The 18,821-nt window shown below is 34.6% G+C and overlaps 1 protein-coding gene across 5 annotated transcripts in view; it reads right to left on the reverse strand.

Annotated features, from left to right (window-relative positions):
* Nucleotides 1–18,730, reverse strand: part of LOC121372759 (DENN domain-containing protein 5B-like) — a 48,414-nt gene extending 29,684 nt beyond the window's left edge. For all 5 annotated transcript variants that reach the window (XM_041499278.1, XM_041499276.1, XM_041499277.1 and 2 more), the window contains exons 1-8: nt 18,499–18,730; nt 12,681–12,790; nt 11,447–11,975; nt 9,185–9,310; nt 5,447–5,631; nt 3,857–4,643; nt 3,226–3,379; nt 2,437–2,527 (exon numbers count right to left, since the gene is read on the reverse strand). In XM_041499278.1, coding sequence (XP_041355212.1) covers nt 2,437–2,527; nt 3,226–3,379; nt 3,857–4,643; nt 5,447–5,631; nt 9,185–9,310; nt 11,447–11,975; nt 12,681–12,790; nt 18,499–18,592 — 2,076 coding nt within the window. In that variant the 5' untranslated portion in view covers nt 18,593–18,730. The remainder of the gene's footprint in view (nt 1–2,436; nt 2,528–3,225; nt 3,380–3,856; nt 4,644–5,446; nt 5,632–9,184; nt 9,311–11,446; nt 11,976–12,680; nt 12,791–18,498) is intronic.
* Between the last annotated feature and the right edge of the window lie 91 nt (nt 18,731–18,821).

The raw sequence follows: 18,821 nt of genomic DNA on the forward strand, positions 1-18,821 counted from the left end.
TACCAAATCAGAACAAAATATTACTATATTTGCTATCTGGTAATATTCCAGCTCTGCTGTGTGATACAAGTATTAAATATATTGCTGATTATGAGTGCAGTGGCTTGAAACCAGGTCAAAAAGCCCTCCAGCTATTTGTCTGTTCGAGATTTTGTCCAGAGGGATTTTTGACTGGTTGTTCAAAGGCACATGCAGTAGCTGTCCTTAGGTTATATTATGCACAGTCAACATACGATGCTCTACAACATGTAGTAGTACCTTCTATGCTGATAACATTTTAATTTAAAAACAATTTCTTTCAAATTTTCATTTTGTAAGTTTATGAAGAATTATCTGTCAGATTGTTAAATAACAGGTTAAACCATGCAGTAAATATTCTGAGGAAAGTTAAAATGGGGATATGTGTGATTGTTTGTGTCAGAACAACAATACAGGCAAATAGGGGACAAACATCTAAACATCCATAGCAGATTTATCAAAGTTTGAACGAGAGAAAAACAAGATACAAAAAAAAACACCCAAAAACATAAGGATTTTGTCACAATACACATGCCATAAAAAAGTGCATTAAATAAACATTCTGTGATATACATGTATTCTTAAAGTTTACCTCTCAAATTATTAAGAACTAATAGTTTATTTTAACTGGGTATCAGTATATTATAACTGAATAAACAAAATTATCATTAAAATTAAGTATGAACTGTCTACAAAATTCAGTGTTTGCTAGTAACACCGTTAACAAAATGTCATTAATTCTGATTTAAAACAATGACTTTAGAAGAAAGAAAAAAAATTGACAGAAAATACGTTCATTAAAAAAAAAATATATATATATATATATATATATACTGAACAAAAAAAGAAACTTCCGATTTGTACATATAGTATTTGTTGTGTTAAAGAATTCATTGTGTAATGAAATTATATAGGTAGTATATTATTTTTGCACTGTTAATCATCGACAACGTGAAATTCAATTTGCACGTACATGCATGGTTTGACATGTCCCGTGTAGTATTCGGTCAATTTGTTTTACTTGTCTTACTGACATTGTTGTCAAGTGAACGAAAACGCTTCAAAATTTGTTAAAAAATTAACGTTTTTTACATTGTAGCATTTTTAGTATGCCAAGAATACCCAATAATTTACGCGAACGGGCGATTGGCATGCTTGATGCTGGCATGTCGACAGAAGACATTGCAAGGCATGTTGGGAGTTCTAGTCGAGCGATATGAAATCTTCGCGTAAGATTTCGAACGACAGGAAGCACCAACGACTTGCCACGTCGTGGACGTCCGCGTGTTACAACGCGTGGTCAAGACTGCTATATTCCAAACTGCGTTTTGACGCAACGTCATCGTCTAAATCGTCTTAATTGGGCATGTGTACACACTCGTTGAATATGGCGACGCTGGAATACCGTTCTTTTTTCAGATGAATCCAGATTTTCTTTACAACGTGGTGATGGCAGGGTGCGCGTCTACCATAGGAGAAATGAACGCTATGCCGACTGTTGTGTTCTTGAACGAGATCGTTTCGGGGGTGGGGGTTGTGTCATGGTCTGGGCAGCCATTGCCCATGGTTATCGTTCACCACTAGTCGTCACTGATGGCAATTTAAATGCTCAACGTTACCGCGATGACATTCTCACTCATCACGTCATTCCTCTGTTCCATAACAATGCCAACATCTCGATTTTTCAGTATGATAATGCCACCTCTCATACAGATAGAGACACTGTAAATTTTTTAGGACAAATAACATTGATTTCATTGATTTCATTGATGACTGGCCCGCTAAAAGTCCTGATCTCAACCCCATCGAGCATGTCTGGGATATTCTGGACAGACGATTGAGGCGTAGTCCCAACCCACCCGCTAACGTCAACGAAATTGTCAAGCGCTCATTCACGAATGGAACAATATTCCACAGGCAGAAATCAACACTTTAGTCAATTCTATGCGCCTGCGATGCACTGCAGTGGTCAATTCAAGAGGTGGTCATACCCGTTACTAAGTGGGTGTTTTTTTTGTTTAACCCTTACCACACTTGGTCAAAATTTCTCCAAGTTTCTGTTAACCTATGGCCATGATTTTTGCACCAAACGATGCATCATGGAACACTCTTTAAACACATATGTAACAATTATTCCCCCGGTTTGTTTTCATCAAGTTATGTTCAAGCAAAGTTAGCAGAAGTTTCTTATTTTGTTCAGTATATATATATATATTAAAAATCTTTTATCGATTAAAGAACTAACATATGTGTATATAACAAAGGATTATGTAATATTAAACAAAGTATATAATGGTGAAGAGCAAATTTATTTTCTAACAATTAAAAAAACATTTTAACTAAAATTAAAAAGGTGCTGCATAGAATTCCACAAATGAAAGTGTAGTAATTAAAACAGACAATAAGACAACTACACACCTCTCTTTGGTCAGAACTTAGCTGAAGGTGTTCAGCATGCTGTAGAATCCGGTCCTTTTTCCGCCACTTGGCATTTTCACGGGACTTGGACCTGGTAAAATAACACAGTTTTAAAAATATATTTTGCTCAACACAAAATGCAGGAATGATTCTTTCACTAGTGTATCAGTTATACCATTTAATGAGGTTCAACCAACTTACCACTTGTATTAAATTTACTGAAATTCACTTCTAACTATAATTCTTTTATTTTGCTTTTCACTAATACAAAACATGTCTTTTTTCTTCAATTTAAAGGATCTTAAAATGAACATATGGATATCTTTTCATCATTAGACAAGGGCAAGAAACGTTTTCAGAAGACACCAAAATATGAAATTCTAAAAATATCTGCACATTTGTCACTCCTGTCCACAACTAGTGTATTAAAGACTGTGGTATGAGCTGTCCTGTCTACAGATATACACATAAAATACACTTTAAGTCTAGTCAAAAATAACATATGGATTTTATTCCTCTCTAGACTGTGTACCACAATTAAAATACACTGTATAATATTATAAGACACAAACAGTTAAAAACATGTTTGGATATCACGAAACGAACATTAATTTTATTTATTTTTGACACTGACAACATCAAACCCTACAACTGCCCTAGCAACTGGCAATGCTGTGGATTTTTAATTCTCCACTTTATTGCCTTGGACTATATTCATTTTTTTTCAATGGCAGGTTTTTTTTGCCGTGGACATTTTTTTAATTGCATGGGTTGCAACATTACACCTACTTGTTGCAGCTAGGCTCTGTGTTGAGAATATCCTGGTTGAGGATGGGGAAGAAACCCATCTGGACGGTGGCCGGTTCGAACTGTCCAGCAGGGGGCGACGCTGGCTTGCTGGCAGTATGGTCTATGAAAGACGATCTCTTCTCGATGTTCATTTCTGTATAATACATTTTATACGATGCAGATTGGCCAAAGGGTGACAAAATTAATGTAGATGACTCATTCTAAATGACAGTGTCAATATTTTTTGGCTATTACAGCTTTTTTACCATTCATTTGCATACTACAATTTTTTTTCTTAAATTAACCCTTTTGGCAAATTCAATGTGCTTCTTCAGTTGTCATTGTGATATTCAAATTAAGTTTACATGAAATAAAAAAAGTAAGTACTATCTGAGCTCAAAGTGGAACAAAGTTTGCTTTAGCAAATTTTTAGATATATATTTATATAAAGTATTTCCTTGAAAACTGATTAAAATGTGGTCAATTTAAGGAATATTTATTAGTTAAAGACTAACTGCTATAGACACTTTGTAACAGTTAGCAACTGGGTAATTTGGCAATGCACAGGGTGAGCACCTTCAACTAATAAAAGCATACCCGATACAGCAAGTTTTAATAAATATTTCCTCACCTGTGTTAAGGAATGAAGGACACTGACTATACGTAGGCGTCCTGGGGTCTCCGGGCTCATCGTTGATCATCTTAATCCTGTCGTCAAACACGCGCAGGTAGGGGTCTGTCTCCTCCCACTGCGACACGATCTTGTTGTCGACGAACGTCGTGAACATCTGCGTCTCGGTGAACGGCGACAAGAATGGCAGGTGAGTCTCAGGCTGGTCGCTGAGGAACGACGCCTTGTCGAAGATCTGCATTGACTCCCGGTTGTTGAGCCACGCCTCCATGTCCTGTGATGGTTGGATCACAAACGCCTCATACGACGAGAACATGTGCACAAAACGGTTGAGGAATATTTCTCGAACGGCGTTGCTAAATTTGAGATCGTCCACTTCTGAAACAGGAACCAAAGATGGGTCTTTAGAATCTTTTGCCGCTTTGTCCTTCTTCAACGACACATCGTCGGCAAAATCTTCGATCGAGTCCCAGACACCGGTCTTCTTGGCAAGATTTGAGATTTTCATCCACGCTTCGCTCTGTTGAAGTATCTCCATTTTCTTTGGTGAATTGGGCCAACTGCCAGTTCCACTGTCCAGCTGGCCAGCCACTTTATTGCTGTTGTCCTTCTTTGGCGTGCCGGGGTAACTCCGGTTGCTCGTCTGTACATCCTTGTTAAACATACGGTTGTACTTCTTGATAAGGGCACATAACTCTTCACTGAGTTCTTCCCGGTGAGGGAAAACAGGAACGTCTTCTGGGACCTCAACTGTGTTGTCATCAATATCCACAAAACACATGTTTCCCTGTGGGTAAAAAACTTAATTTTAAGTTCAAGTTAAACAGTACAAAGACACTAAAATTAATGAATGAAAAGTTAAAGTTTGTCTTTTTTAACGACACAACTATAGCACACTGATTAATTAATCAGCTATTGGATGTCAAACATTTCGTAATTCTGACACACAGTCATAAGAGGAAACCCGCTACATATTTGCATTAGCAGCAAGGGATCTTTTACATGCACTTTCCCACAGACAGGAAAGCACATAATACGGCCTTTGACCAGATATGGTGCACTGGTTGGAACGAGAAAAAGTCAAATCAGTTGAATGGATCCACTGAGGTGTTACAAACCTGCGATGCAAGCACCTCAGCTGAGCACTCAACCAAAAGAGCAAAATCCTGCCCCCCTCAATGAATGAATGCTTAATGACACCCCAGCAAAAATTAATGAATTAATTAATACAAATTTTACAGGTCTGAAATGAATTGGGTTAATAACCTTCATCAATAAACAAGGGTCAGAAAAATGTTTGAGTGACACACAAAGGTAAATATTATGGATGAATGAAAAACGACAGGTAACTGCTGCACCAATGACGAGAAACAAACACCTGATGTGGTTCGAGACAAGATCTAGGATGTGGAGGTGGACAGAAATGAGGCTGAACTCAACATAAGTAAGGGATTAAAGATTAACATATGAAAATAAGGATTACCTAATCATAACAGAACAAGGATTACAGTAACATAAAGGATTAAGAATAACAGCATACATAACAGAATACATAATTAATATAAACACTCAAAATAAATACAGGCCTACCTCACAGGATCGCAAGAGTTCCGACCTGCCCTCTTCACCCCGATGAAGCCCCATGATGAAGGGAACCGGGGCGTCCAGGAAGTGCTGTAGAGAGGCAGGCAGGATGGGGACGTATACATGCTGCCATGTGAAAGGGAACATCAGCGCACTAATAGACTCGGCTACCAGCATCAACTTATTGTAATCTGAAACAAACAAAACCCATAGATTTTTCAAAGAGTTTTAAAAAAGAAGAAATCACTAAAGGACGAGGTTGGCAATGTTACCCAATACTGATTATCCATGGAATAAAATCTTAATAATTTCCACTTGAACCAATTGGTTTGTTTCTGCCACCCTTCTGGGACAATTTTTTAAACAGTCTGAATAAAATATCACATACGGGGGATGGGGGATGGGGGATTTTTTTGTTTAATGACAAACTTCTGAAGAATTAGATTTTACCAATTATCTTTATTTGCATAGAAAATTTTAATAAGACCCATTAGGTATAAAGAATTTTAGTGCATCTCATAACAATTTTTATACTTGCCCTAAGAAAATATGAAAGTATAAAAATGTACAGTGTACTGGGTTGTTCCTTCACATTTTTATTTCTGAAGTACACAGTTAATACATATTTAATTTGACACCTATGAAATATACTGATAATAATAAAAAAATTATACTGAAACATTTTTGTGTGAAATTTAACATTTCGTCACATGAGAGCTAAAAGGTTGTAAGTGGCAGATACGACCTAAAACGTCTTTTTTGCATATTCGGAATCGCCATCCCCGATTACATATTGTCACAAAAAATCGTAGCTGTGTCCCTAATTGCATCGCTTATACAGAAAGATTTAAATGGTCGTAAGTGAATCACAGATACCAATTTGCACAAAAATACTGACACATAAGACTTTCCTCCGATTTGCTTGCTGTCCACTATGTGAACATGACTGGTCGTGTGTGGTAGATACACCATTTTTAAATACAATTCGTTATGTCTGACATAGGTCGTATGTGCCAAATGTGACACATATATGTATTCTTTGTTATCGGTCTGTGATAGAAATTACAAATGCGAAGTACAATAGAGCATGCATTATGTCAATATATTTATGTGCTTGAATCCTAAAAATAATATGACTTTTGTCGTTGTAAGAGCCCGGTCTATTTAAGAAAAACATTTGATACTGCATTTGGCAACAGACAAGAATGGTGTCTGTATATATAAATAGGAATTGCAGTAATATTAATGTTTGTATGGTTTGCTATTTTATGTGCACCATAATTATAATAATAAACATGTTTTGGTGAATTTTCTTGAAAAACAAATATCTATTTTGAAATGTTTTTAATTGAAGCAAAGTTTCCAACATGTAATTTGTATCTGTAGATACAATTTTAATTCATAATAATGGTGTGTGGCATATACAACCAAAGTGCAAGCATAATCACACTGATTTTTTATGTACATGTATTTAATTACATGTTACAGTGATCAAGTTCTGCCTTTCTGCTGCCTTGGAAGATCTACAGGATTGCCCTAATGTAGGCATTATGGATTAACAATATTGCACAAACAAACGTCCAGAACAAAGTCCAGTAACAAAAGACAGTGTAATCAGACGTAAGGTTAAAAGGCGAATAAAGTGAATGTAGCCTCAACATAAACGATAGCAAGATCTATGAACTTTGATTAACTTTACGGTTAACAAATATTTGCAACAGAATATCCCTGTCCTGAGTCAGACCCCTGATCCTATCAAGAGGCCGGACTCTGGATAGGCGTGTTCGAAACCCTAGTGGTATATGGACTATGGACACGTTAAACCAGTTACTAAGCTAAGCTAAACAACAGAATGTTGAACGTGAACATGACACAACACACACACACACACACCAAAACATTAGCACAACACAGCATGCACAACAGAAGCTGAACATGACATAGCACACACAACATAAGCTGAACATGACATAGCACGCACAACAGGACATGAACATAACACAGCTCACACAACAGGACCTGAACATGATATATAGCATACACAACAGAATTTGGCACATCAATGACAACAAGACCTGAACATAACATAGTAAAAAGCTGAACATGAGAAAATAATCACCGTAGAAAATGAACGTGACATAGCACTTGAGACAGTTTATTTGTTTTATTTAACAACACCACTAGAGCACATTGATTAATTAATCATCGGTTATTGATGTCAAACTCATAGTCATCAGAGGAAACCCGCTACATTTTTTCTAATACAGCAAAGTATCTTTTATATGCACTTCCCCACAGACAGGACAGCACATACCACGACCTTTATCCAGTCACTTGCGACAGAACCTGAACATGACATAGCACTCACAACAGAACCTGAACATAATAGAGAACTCACAACAAAACCTGAACATAATACTAATAGAGAACTCACAACAAAACCTGAACATGACGTGGCACAGTTTTAGTTTGCTTAACTATTTTGGTTTGTCTGTTGCACTAGCTGATAAACCAGGTATTCTTGAAACTAGTGAAGTACACCCTGAGGCAGTAGAACCAGTAATTATCTGCAAAACGACACCCATGGCGCAAAGAACACGGAAAGAACACTGCACACAACATGACATCAGCTTTTCTGATGACTCATCAGGAACGAATACTTGCCTACAAAAGAGGGTTTGTATGGACAAGTCGTCTGATTCTGATGCACCATCATCAACCAACGAACATGGAGCACTACCACCACAGTGTTTCTGCCAGATAGAAATGTTTTGGTATGGCTCTATGGAATTGAATGCAACCAGTCAACAGAGATATGGGGGTCCTCCCTCAGAAAGAAAATGGGTTAAGTTTTGGGTTAGAATTAAGAAAATCATACAGTAATGATAAGAGTAATTAATTTTGTCAAAAAGTTAACTTAAAAAAATAATTCTGCAAAAATATTTGCGTATGGTACCATACCCATTTTACCCTCTGGCAGAAACCCTGCACCAGATAAGGTCACACAAAATCAGGGGTGGGTCAAAGAAAACAAGGGTTTCACGAGTCAGAGTAGTTTTTTCACATTATTATTTTGTTCAATTGGTGATTTTATTTATCGTATTATTATTAGCAAAAGTAAAATAACTTTTTTTCACGTAATATTTTGTTTAAGCGGTGATTTTATTAATACGTACTTCTACTTGTATTCCTTTTTGAATGTTTGCTTCTAAATATTTTCTAGCTTTCTCCTTTTTATAAATAAATATGTGATTTGCAAAACTGAAATGTTTTAGAAGTGATGGTTCTTTCAAAATAAATATTTAAATTTACTTGATATACTGTCGGTCGTAAATGACGCATTTAATTTAATCATGAATAATTGTCGTAACTACAACTATTTAAGCAAATAACTAAAACACCTAATATGCTATAAATACCGCAAATATATAAAGAAATCGTAAATATGTTCAGCTTTCATTGTCATTAAAACAAATTCGACATCTTAACTACTGATCAAGAAAAACAGTTTCCTTCATTATCTCGGCTTTTTAAAAATAAATTTTGATGCACTTACGTCCTTCTGGCTCTCACACAACGATTTTACCCCTAGTGGTGTTTGTGAACTATGATATACATATTTGAAGGTAATTATTGTGTAGTGTTTATATTATGCCAAATAATTATATTTTTGAAATACAACACTTGCATCACCCCAAGAAGTTGATTAAAATACAAAAACAATATTTGTGTACAACACTATACCTGAAGAATAAAGTAATGTCTGATGTTCCAGCATAACACAAGTAAATATTTTTAACACATTGTCTGTTCCCAACTTGCGAAAAAATTCCCACAGCGAGAAGTCAAACAATGGAAGTTCATTGGTACCTGTAAAATAAACAAAATATCTCACCATCAAATTATTTAATTATTATTCCAGCTTTCTCTTTTAAAATGATGTACAGGGCAAAGTAATAAAACTAAAAGGCATTCACCCATGTCAAAACTTATTTCTTTTCAATTTTCAATGGGACCTAAAATTACATTTTACTAAGATTTTATCAAAAACACGGAAAACAATAGGGATTATAGGTAGGTTGACAATAATCCTTGCAGAGCCCTCAAAAGTACTCTGTCTCCGGCGGCAAATCGCCACCTGAAACAGCTTTTGCGGCCGCCTACTTTTCGTTGATGGTAAAAAAAAAGGTGCTTTCTCTTCTTTAATGCATCTCAGAGGTGCCCCCAGACCCCCCGCTTTGCCCCCTGCTATCATCACTGTTGTAGCCTGCTACTTCTTAAACTATTGGGGCACTGTCCTTGCAGGGTTAACTCTGGATGAACCAAAAAAACTTGTCAAATTGTTTGTTAAACTTTAAAAACAATTATTTTTCAACAAAGTATCATTACTGGTATATGAAATTATTCCACCAAACTGAAAAAGAAATTAATCTTTTTAAAAATTTGGCATCTGTTAGATCCCTATAGCTAGCAAAAAGACTGGAAGAATATTCAACATCACTAATGATAAAGCTAAGCACCCCCACCCTTTTAATTGAATAAAATTTAATAAATAAACATTTAATAATTTAACAAATAACCAAAAACCAATAATATTTCTAAAATGATACATGTACAATGAACATATGATAGCTACTTTGCCAAAGCAGACAGAAACATCATATTAAAAATACATGTATATTATTACCATTAAATAAACATTATAATCATAATATACTTTAATGCTGAACTAATAATCCAAGGGAGATAACTATATTCCAAAAGGGATCCGAATACAACAAGGTGGTTACAACAAAAACATACATGCTGTAATAAGGATTCACAGATGTACATACTTTACTTTAAAAATAGGTGCTGCCAACTGCAGATGAACATTAAATAAAATAACAATTGTTCACCAAGACACAAAGAAATAAAAGGGGTCAGTGGTGGTTTGAGGGAAAAACAAGTAGTCCACTGCCTGCCCCCACCAATTTTTTTTTGCAAAAGTTTTATTGAAAGAAGGTAATTTAAGCTTTAAATGCAACGTAACAAAAATGTTTGGAACTTATTTCTAAACTTCAAACATAAAAGGATCCCAACACATTATTGTTCAGGGCCAGATGAACACCAAGGCCACACCTTCAGGGTCAGATACTTTGTCCCTATATTCCCACAACTACTTAAATGAAAGAAATTCCTTTTACCTGGTCTATAAATAATATTAGGCAAAGGCACTGTTTTTTAAACTAAGGTGAACTTTTTTAATGTAAATAAACAAAACAAGCATTTTAAAGGGACAGACCCTAGTTTTAACCCGTTAAAATTAACACTAAGTTTATTTAATCTACAAACCTGTAACACATTTGGATAAAGTTACAACTGACTCTGAAATGGTGAAATACCTGCTAAAAATAGACTAAACCTCAGCTCCATAACTGTTACTTCTCAGACGTACATGCGTTTTTAAAAATATGAGAAATGCATTTTATATTAAAAACACCAGGATGACCAAAACCAGTTCCAATGTACGGAAATTGATAATCTAAACCATAAAATGTAAGTAAAGTATGATTTCAGTTATCAAAAACAGCGTAACAGTAAAAAATACGCCTTAGTATTTAAAAACTAGGGTATGTCCCTTTAAGAGTATTGCTAAAGCAATACATGTCCCCTACCAAGCCCCACAATTTTTTTTATCTCCTAAGTTCAAGAGTCATAACTTGTAAATGTTTAAATTGGCATGAACGTCAAACTTGATCTGTAACAGTACATGATGACGCTAGACATGAAATTTCAGTGCAATATCTTGAGGCATTCTGAAAAAAACATCTAAAAACTAAATGTGGGACAGATGGATGGACAAATAGAAGGACAGAGATGAAACATATTGCCCACTCTGGTTGGACTGGCAGGGGACTAATAAAATAAAAATGATTCCCTAGATTTTTGACCCCAAAAAAGAATACTAAATCCAATCTTTACTATCATAAACAAAATGTATATGAAATATTTAAAATTATTCACCAGGTCTTTGACAAACAATAGGGCTGGACACTCCAAAGAACTTCATGCTTCTCCCTGGCGGAGGAAGCGGCACGTCGTACAGTACATTATAGATATAGCTCTCCAGTGGCAGAGACGGCTGAGGTGACTTCGCCACAGCTTCATGCATCTGTTTGAGAAAGTTCCTACACGCTCTCACGAATGGTAACTGTGTCATCAGACAGATGCACTTTGTCACATACAGTTTGTCCTTTTCTGCCTCAAAAGTCTTCTTGCCCTCTCCCTGTGGAATTATCGTTTTCATCATGATGGGGCTGTCGTCAGAGTCAGAGTGCGAGGAATCTTTCGGACTCTGGCCCGTGTCCAGGAGATACATGGTCTGCAGTGTCTTCATGGCCGAACATATTCGTTTGTTGGTCACCTCCTCAAAGAAAATGTAGGCTGAACCAAAATTGCGAGATCCGTCTTCACGGGTGATGATGAACGAGTGGAACTTGGCATCACGAGCATGTCTCTGGGTTCTGAACGTCAAACCTTTTGGGAAGCAGAGCTGGAAAATAAACAAACATATACATCAGAATGTAGAAAAATGACAAAGGTCAAAACGTGTAATCATGAAGATACAACCAGTGCAAAACAGGTCAGAATATAAACAGTGCACTAAATAATAGCATCAAAGGATTATATACAGGAAACAAATAAATATATTTACATACATTTGTCATGACTGCACGAGTTGTAAGTCTATATACATACATCTACAGATAAAAGTTTTAGAATGCACATGTAAGTAATAGAACATATAGTTAAAATTTATAAAATGTTTCAACAATTTTAACAGGTGGAGTTTGTTTAATTTAATCACATTACGCCGTGTACATATAGGACTGGTAGCCAAGGAATATTTTGTTTTCAAAATCTTGATTAGCGATATTTCTAGTCAAAGGAAAATTGATTAGCAACTAGTTTAATATTTTAACATTGTGTAGTGATCTCTGAAACTTACGTAACGAATCGCAACAGGATACTGAACAAAATGTCCCCTGATAGCACAGTGCTGTTTTCAATTTCTTGTAATTTGTAACATATAAAAAGATAATGAAACTCATCACCTTCATTGAAACAGATATTAAGAGAAATTAACCAGATTGCAAATGGAAATCACGGCTCACCCTGCTAAATTAACTTCTAACTTTTCATACAATATCGCTATAACATTTAGTATTTGGTTAATAAAATTTTGTTTTAAACCTACCATTCCAACAGCATCTTTGTCGAATGGGTTCCATGAGACAGACTCGGGGTAATGGGCAAGAACTTTAGACTTGTATGGACGCTCCAAGGGAGGGCAGTGAAGGTGGTCACCTGGTAAAAATTATAGAAATGTAAATAAAACTTTTAGGAACATATAATGAGGAACTGTTCTGTTGCTTAGCTTCTACACATAACTGCATAAACACACACACACACACACACACACACACACATATGTACACACACACACACACACAAACACACATATATGTACACACACACACACACATACACATACACACAGGGCTTTCTTCTATTTACAAAACATCTTTATTAAAACTGCATCACCAAACAGAAAGTTATTAAGTTATTAATAGTTATTGTAGTTCCGTTAAATTAATTTTCATTTTAAGTATGTCTATTATAGTATAATATGTTTTGACTAATATTATTTTAAAATAAATTAATATTATATTTCAGTTTTATTTGTGGTGTTTTTGGTCATTGTAACCTTTCGTGTCAAGTAAAGTAATAAAATGTGTTAAATGAAAAACCATAAACAATATACATGTACAATGAACACATGGCACAACTTTTATACATTAAATTAATATTTTATGGATTACACAAATATTTTGCCATTAAACATTTTAATATTATTTTAAAGTTTAAAAACTTTATTCTGTCATGTTTAGATGTTGTTGTATTGCAGTATCATTGTGATCAATGATTTAACGTGTTGGCTTCCTGCTGTGTTCTAACCAGTCCAGTGCTGACAATGTTAGCTTCCTGTTGATAGTGCTTATGTAGAGAGCACACCGACAATATACTTTAAGTGTGTGTATGACAGTAACAATTAAGTAATAAAGGTTTATGTATATATGGTGTGTGCTTAAAAGTTACAGCATACAATTATTTCAATGGAAGCTATATTTAGAGTATTCTATGTACAAGTAAAGTACTGTACATCATGTATGCCTGATCAGTGACATCATTGGTTGTATACACTACTTATGCATACAGCATACCTGTGTTCATGAAATGGATATATATATTATAATATAATATGTTTTGACTAATATTATTTTAGCTTACTGGTAGCCAAATTAACCTATTTGTACATATTAATAATCTAAGATAATAATCTAAAATAAAAAAATAAAATTTAATCTCTTTTTCATATTATATATTTTATTATTATTATTACAGTGAAACCCCGCTATTAAGACCACCCATGGGCTTAATAAATATGGTCTTATTAGTGGGGTGGTCTTATTACAGGGTTACTCTCTTTGTAAGTTGATTCCAAATTATATAAGAAATAGATTGCAGATATCATTTATCTGATTTATTTACAGTGAGCACTAAAATGGAATTAAGAAATAATGTCAGTATGAATTTATAAATACTGAATAATTAGTTGAATTATATGAAAAACATGTTTTGCTTTCAGTGCTTTGACACAACTTGCTCAAACTGCACAAGTTCACTTTGTCAATGTGTGACTTTTCAACACTTGTGTAAACGAAAAATGCTGAAAATTTGCTATTATAATATGGTCGCTTTGACAGGGTGGAAATACACCAAAAACGACCATTGGGACTGACTTTACTGGTCGTAATCAGCAATAGTGGGGTGGTCTTAATACCAGGGTAGTTTTACCTATAAAATAATAAGGAAATATTCCGGTCTTTAAAAAAGTGGTCTTAATAACAGAGTGGTCTTAATACTGCAGTGGTCGTTAGGTGGGGTTTCACTGTATATTACTTATTTAATAACTGCATTATCAATCAGCATCAAGCACTCATCAAGGTACAATTTTAACAAGTCAGATCATGCCACTTATTGTGCCCAAGGTCAACAAATGAGTACACACTACAAAACAAGGACCAACAACACAATATATAAAAAGCATTAAACTACTACAAACTGAGTTGGTCAGCAAAAAATGCTTATTTCATATATTATGTTTATGTTATATCGTATCCGCCTGCTTACAATGACCCATTATGAGTACTGTTAACAATCTTTTAATAACATTTTACATTTACATGACAGATACATTTCATATATGCAAACATATTTACATATATATATATATATATATATATATATATATACATATGTAAAGAGCAGGTGAAATTGAGCTATTCTCACACAAAACAATCACACATACAGAATGTTTGTAAAGTTCAGCAAGCACATCTCAAAGAATGTCTGTTTTGACAGGTTTTTAACATCAGCCTATAAAGACGTGTATAAAACCTATGTTAAAACATGTACGTGAAATCAGAGTTGTGTTTCAGGGGGATCAGTCATGTGCATGTATGTAGTGGCAGACTGCCAAGGTCAGACTTGGGGGGGGGGGGGGAGAGAGAGAGAGAGAGAGAGAGAGAGATCTTAGTTTGCCAAAATGCTCACCCACATGTACATGTTTTTGTACATGCTATATCAGTACTTGTACTTTAGACCTACCGTACAAATGACCATATGTACATGTATAACTAAGCTCTTTTTTTCCTAGTTGTTTTTTCAAAGCCACTCTGACCTTGAGTGCAGATTCAATTATATGGATAAATGTATGCATAAATCCAAGGCTCTGCTCCAGGTGGCTACTATATTTAGTCTTTGGCTAATAAAATATTCCTTAAATTAACAATATTTACAGTTTTCAGGAAAATAATCCATATATATATGAAAATTGGCTGAACCAATTGGCTCAAAATTAATAAAGCGAAATTAATCCTGGCAATCCACTTGAAAAAAATCTACTTTTTAGATCTGGAAGCAGGTGAAATATAAATTCACAGGTCACTATATGTATATTGTCAAGATATGAGGATTAGATAAATTTGCATATAAATTTTCAGTCACTGACAGAACTACTTTAATTACACTAGTTATGGTCAGAAAAGAAATGTTATATTGAACATTCATAATTACATGTACTTATTCTTTTATTTTCAGATCATTATTTTTGATTTTTAAAACTGCTTTGCAGACAATTTTTAATTTAAAAATAAGAAATAAATTCTTATTATTTAACAACTATTTGGTTTTGGTGTACGAGTATAATAAGGCATTCAACATGTACCACTACTCTGAAAAATGGTAGTTATAAAATAAAATGGTTACACAACACTCGCCACAAAACTGCATGGAACAGTCACTAACTAATGACATGGGCGTACATAGGATTTTGAAAAGGGGGGTTCCAATACATAGGATTTTGAAAAGGGGGGTTCCAAAATAGATTGCAGAGATATTGGGCATATATTTCTATGTTGAGTAAATATAATAATGTCAGATATCAATGTCAGATATATTAAATTATAAAAAAAGCGATTTCGGAGGGGGGGGGGGGGAGGGTTGGTCGAACCCATCGAGTAATGGGAATGACTGGTCTGATGATTTGACTAACGAAGAACGAGAAGAAACAAATGGTTCAGTTAATTAATTTCTAGTTTTATATGGATTGCAGAATAAATAAAAGAACTGGTTATTGTCTTTAAGATATCAGCTTTATCTTGCCCTTCTAACCATCAGAGGATAAAGCTGATAATTTAAGAGAGTAACCAGTTATTTTATTTATTTTAATTCCATAATGCTTTAAAATACATTTATACCTCAGAGGTTTTAAATTTTCACACACTATCCCAACCCTCACCCAGTGCTGTCTTATTTCCAATAGCCCATGTTAATTTTCTAAGCATGACATATTTCTTTTTAGACTGCTACTTTTAAAAAATAGCAACAGGCCATACTTGAATTACTTTACTCCACATTTTGAGCCATGAAATACAATTTTTTAAATGTACAAAGGAAACCAGCATTCTGAGAGTACCTCAGCTGCTTAAGTAATAGATACATGTATGTACCCTATTAAACCCAACAGATTTTCATATCTGATAATTAACCCAATGCCAACACTGATATTTCACTTAAATGTTTATGTATACATGCAGAACTTTGTGTTCTAAATCCAACCCAACCATAATCCAATCCAAATAATTGTCTACTTCCTTATAACAAGGCTTAGTCGTTTCTAGGGTGAAAATTAGAATCAATGAAAAAGAGGTAAAAACTACAAGCAAACAATTTGTTCTGGAATTATGTGTTTATAGTAGATTTAATATCAGTGCTTACTTGTTTATAAAAAGTCTTGAAGTGTCTTTTTATCTTTTATTAGCAGAATTAACAAGTGTAGTGCGAGTGAGCATGTGAATTTTATGGAAACTGCCCAGGAATTTATCCAGGATATTTTGCCAGGGTCCCATGTCTGATGGAACTGGGAAAATTACCTTGAGTAAATCATACTTGGGGACATTTGTTCTGCTCAATGAATGATGCAGTACACCACTGTTAAATTAATTTAGTCGAACAGATGTAATTAAAAATATGTATTGGGAATTTTTAGTTTAGTAACGACAAAAACACGAATAAGATATTTACGGAAATACTATTCTACATTTTTTAGCTACGATACATGAAACAAAATAGATTGCAATCAATTAACGTGAAAAATCAACAATGTGGACGTAAAGCAAATATATTCTAGTAAAGAAAAGTGAAACACCCTCCGGTAAACAAGAAAGAGTGCGACGTTTCTAACTGCGTTCAGGTGCATGCGTTTGCAAAAAGTGTCATAGCGCGCATGTGCGATTCATCATTTTCCATTTTTAATGCCACTATATGAACAAAAATATGTGTCTTAACTATGCACAGTTGTCGAACACTTAGTTTAATATGTCTTTAAAAGGAAAAATTCAATTTGTCAAGCGTTGTGGTCCGGTCCGTGTTTTATCAACACACATCGCTAACACTTGATGTCATTACTGATAGGCATACGTTTATACCAGTGAATAGTTAAAAAATGTAATTTTTTTAACAAATTGATTCTTAATTAACACAATTTATACACTTAAAAGTATTTACAATTTTTATGAATGGATTATAAAAACTATTCACTACAACAGAGGCACAAAAATGTAGCATACCTTTTGCAGCAGATCGAATATAATAATTGAAAACAAATTCTAACAACAGGGGTCTTAAAAATCGTAAAATTTTAATACTTTGGCCTTGTTGATGTGGCATGTGTGAGATCATGTGATATGCACCGAATGTTAATTCATCTTTCTCCAGTTTAAGTCAATTTCTACGAGTCATGTGGACCCGATATCGGTAATTTTAAGGAATAAACAAAAATGACTTAGTAAAATTAATGGTGTTAGGGATTTGTAAAGTTTTGTATTTAGATACTTACTTTTCTGAACATTATTGTTTATGAAAATGTTCCTGAACTGTGAAGAAAAACCTCCTGAATAAACGACATGCCGATGACAACAAATCGGATGTTGATTGCGCGAACCGTTCACGAGAAAACAAAATGAACGGAATTTGAGGCATAACTCAGTTAGGGACGTTGACAATACTATTTGTGTGCAATTTAGAAAACCATTGGCTTAGAAATAAGTAACTAGTAGTAAATTCCATAGTATGAAAAAAGGTGTTCCCAATGGGACAGACTATAATTCGTTATGTTGTACACAGTACACCAAAAGTGGGATCTATTTAGAAACTTGTTTTAGAAAACTAATTCCAGGCAGAGTTCTTGCCATTCCCCCATAACAAATGTTTATAAAAAAATAAAAAATAAACAGATATTGTAGCTTTATGTTTAATAATAAATTAATAAAGTTTTCTGAACTAAATGATCTCCTATATAAAGATTTCAAGACTGCCTCCACCACCTGACCTACCCCCACCCCTCCCATGCTGTCACAGGATGATAGGCGGATGGTTATCAAAACAAGCACCTGACAAGCGGTCGGGTTCCAATCCTGACGCCACATCCAATCCACAAATGACGAAATAGTCTGCGAATCTGTTGGCAGGCGTTGTGGTCGTCATTTCTACTTGATTATCGTACTTTTTCCATCATTGTCGCTATTATCATATTTCAATCAACCATTTTGTATCATCAAAACAATCGCAGACAACACAACATTGAACACAACATTCCCATTATTTTTTCCTTGTTGTTTATTTCTCACGAGAGGGCGCCACCAACGAGGATATTCTAAAAGGTGATGTCATTATTTGTGTGCTCATCTGTTAGTAACTGTTTTGGAATATATGA

Source organism: Gigantopelta aegis, chromosome 4, assembly GCF_016097555.1.
Source record: "Gigantopelta aegis isolate Gae_Host chromosome 4, Gae_host_genome, whole genome shotgun sequence".
NCBI lineage: Eukaryota > Metazoa > Mollusca > Gastropoda > Neomphalida > Peltospiridae > Gigantopelta > Gigantopelta aegis.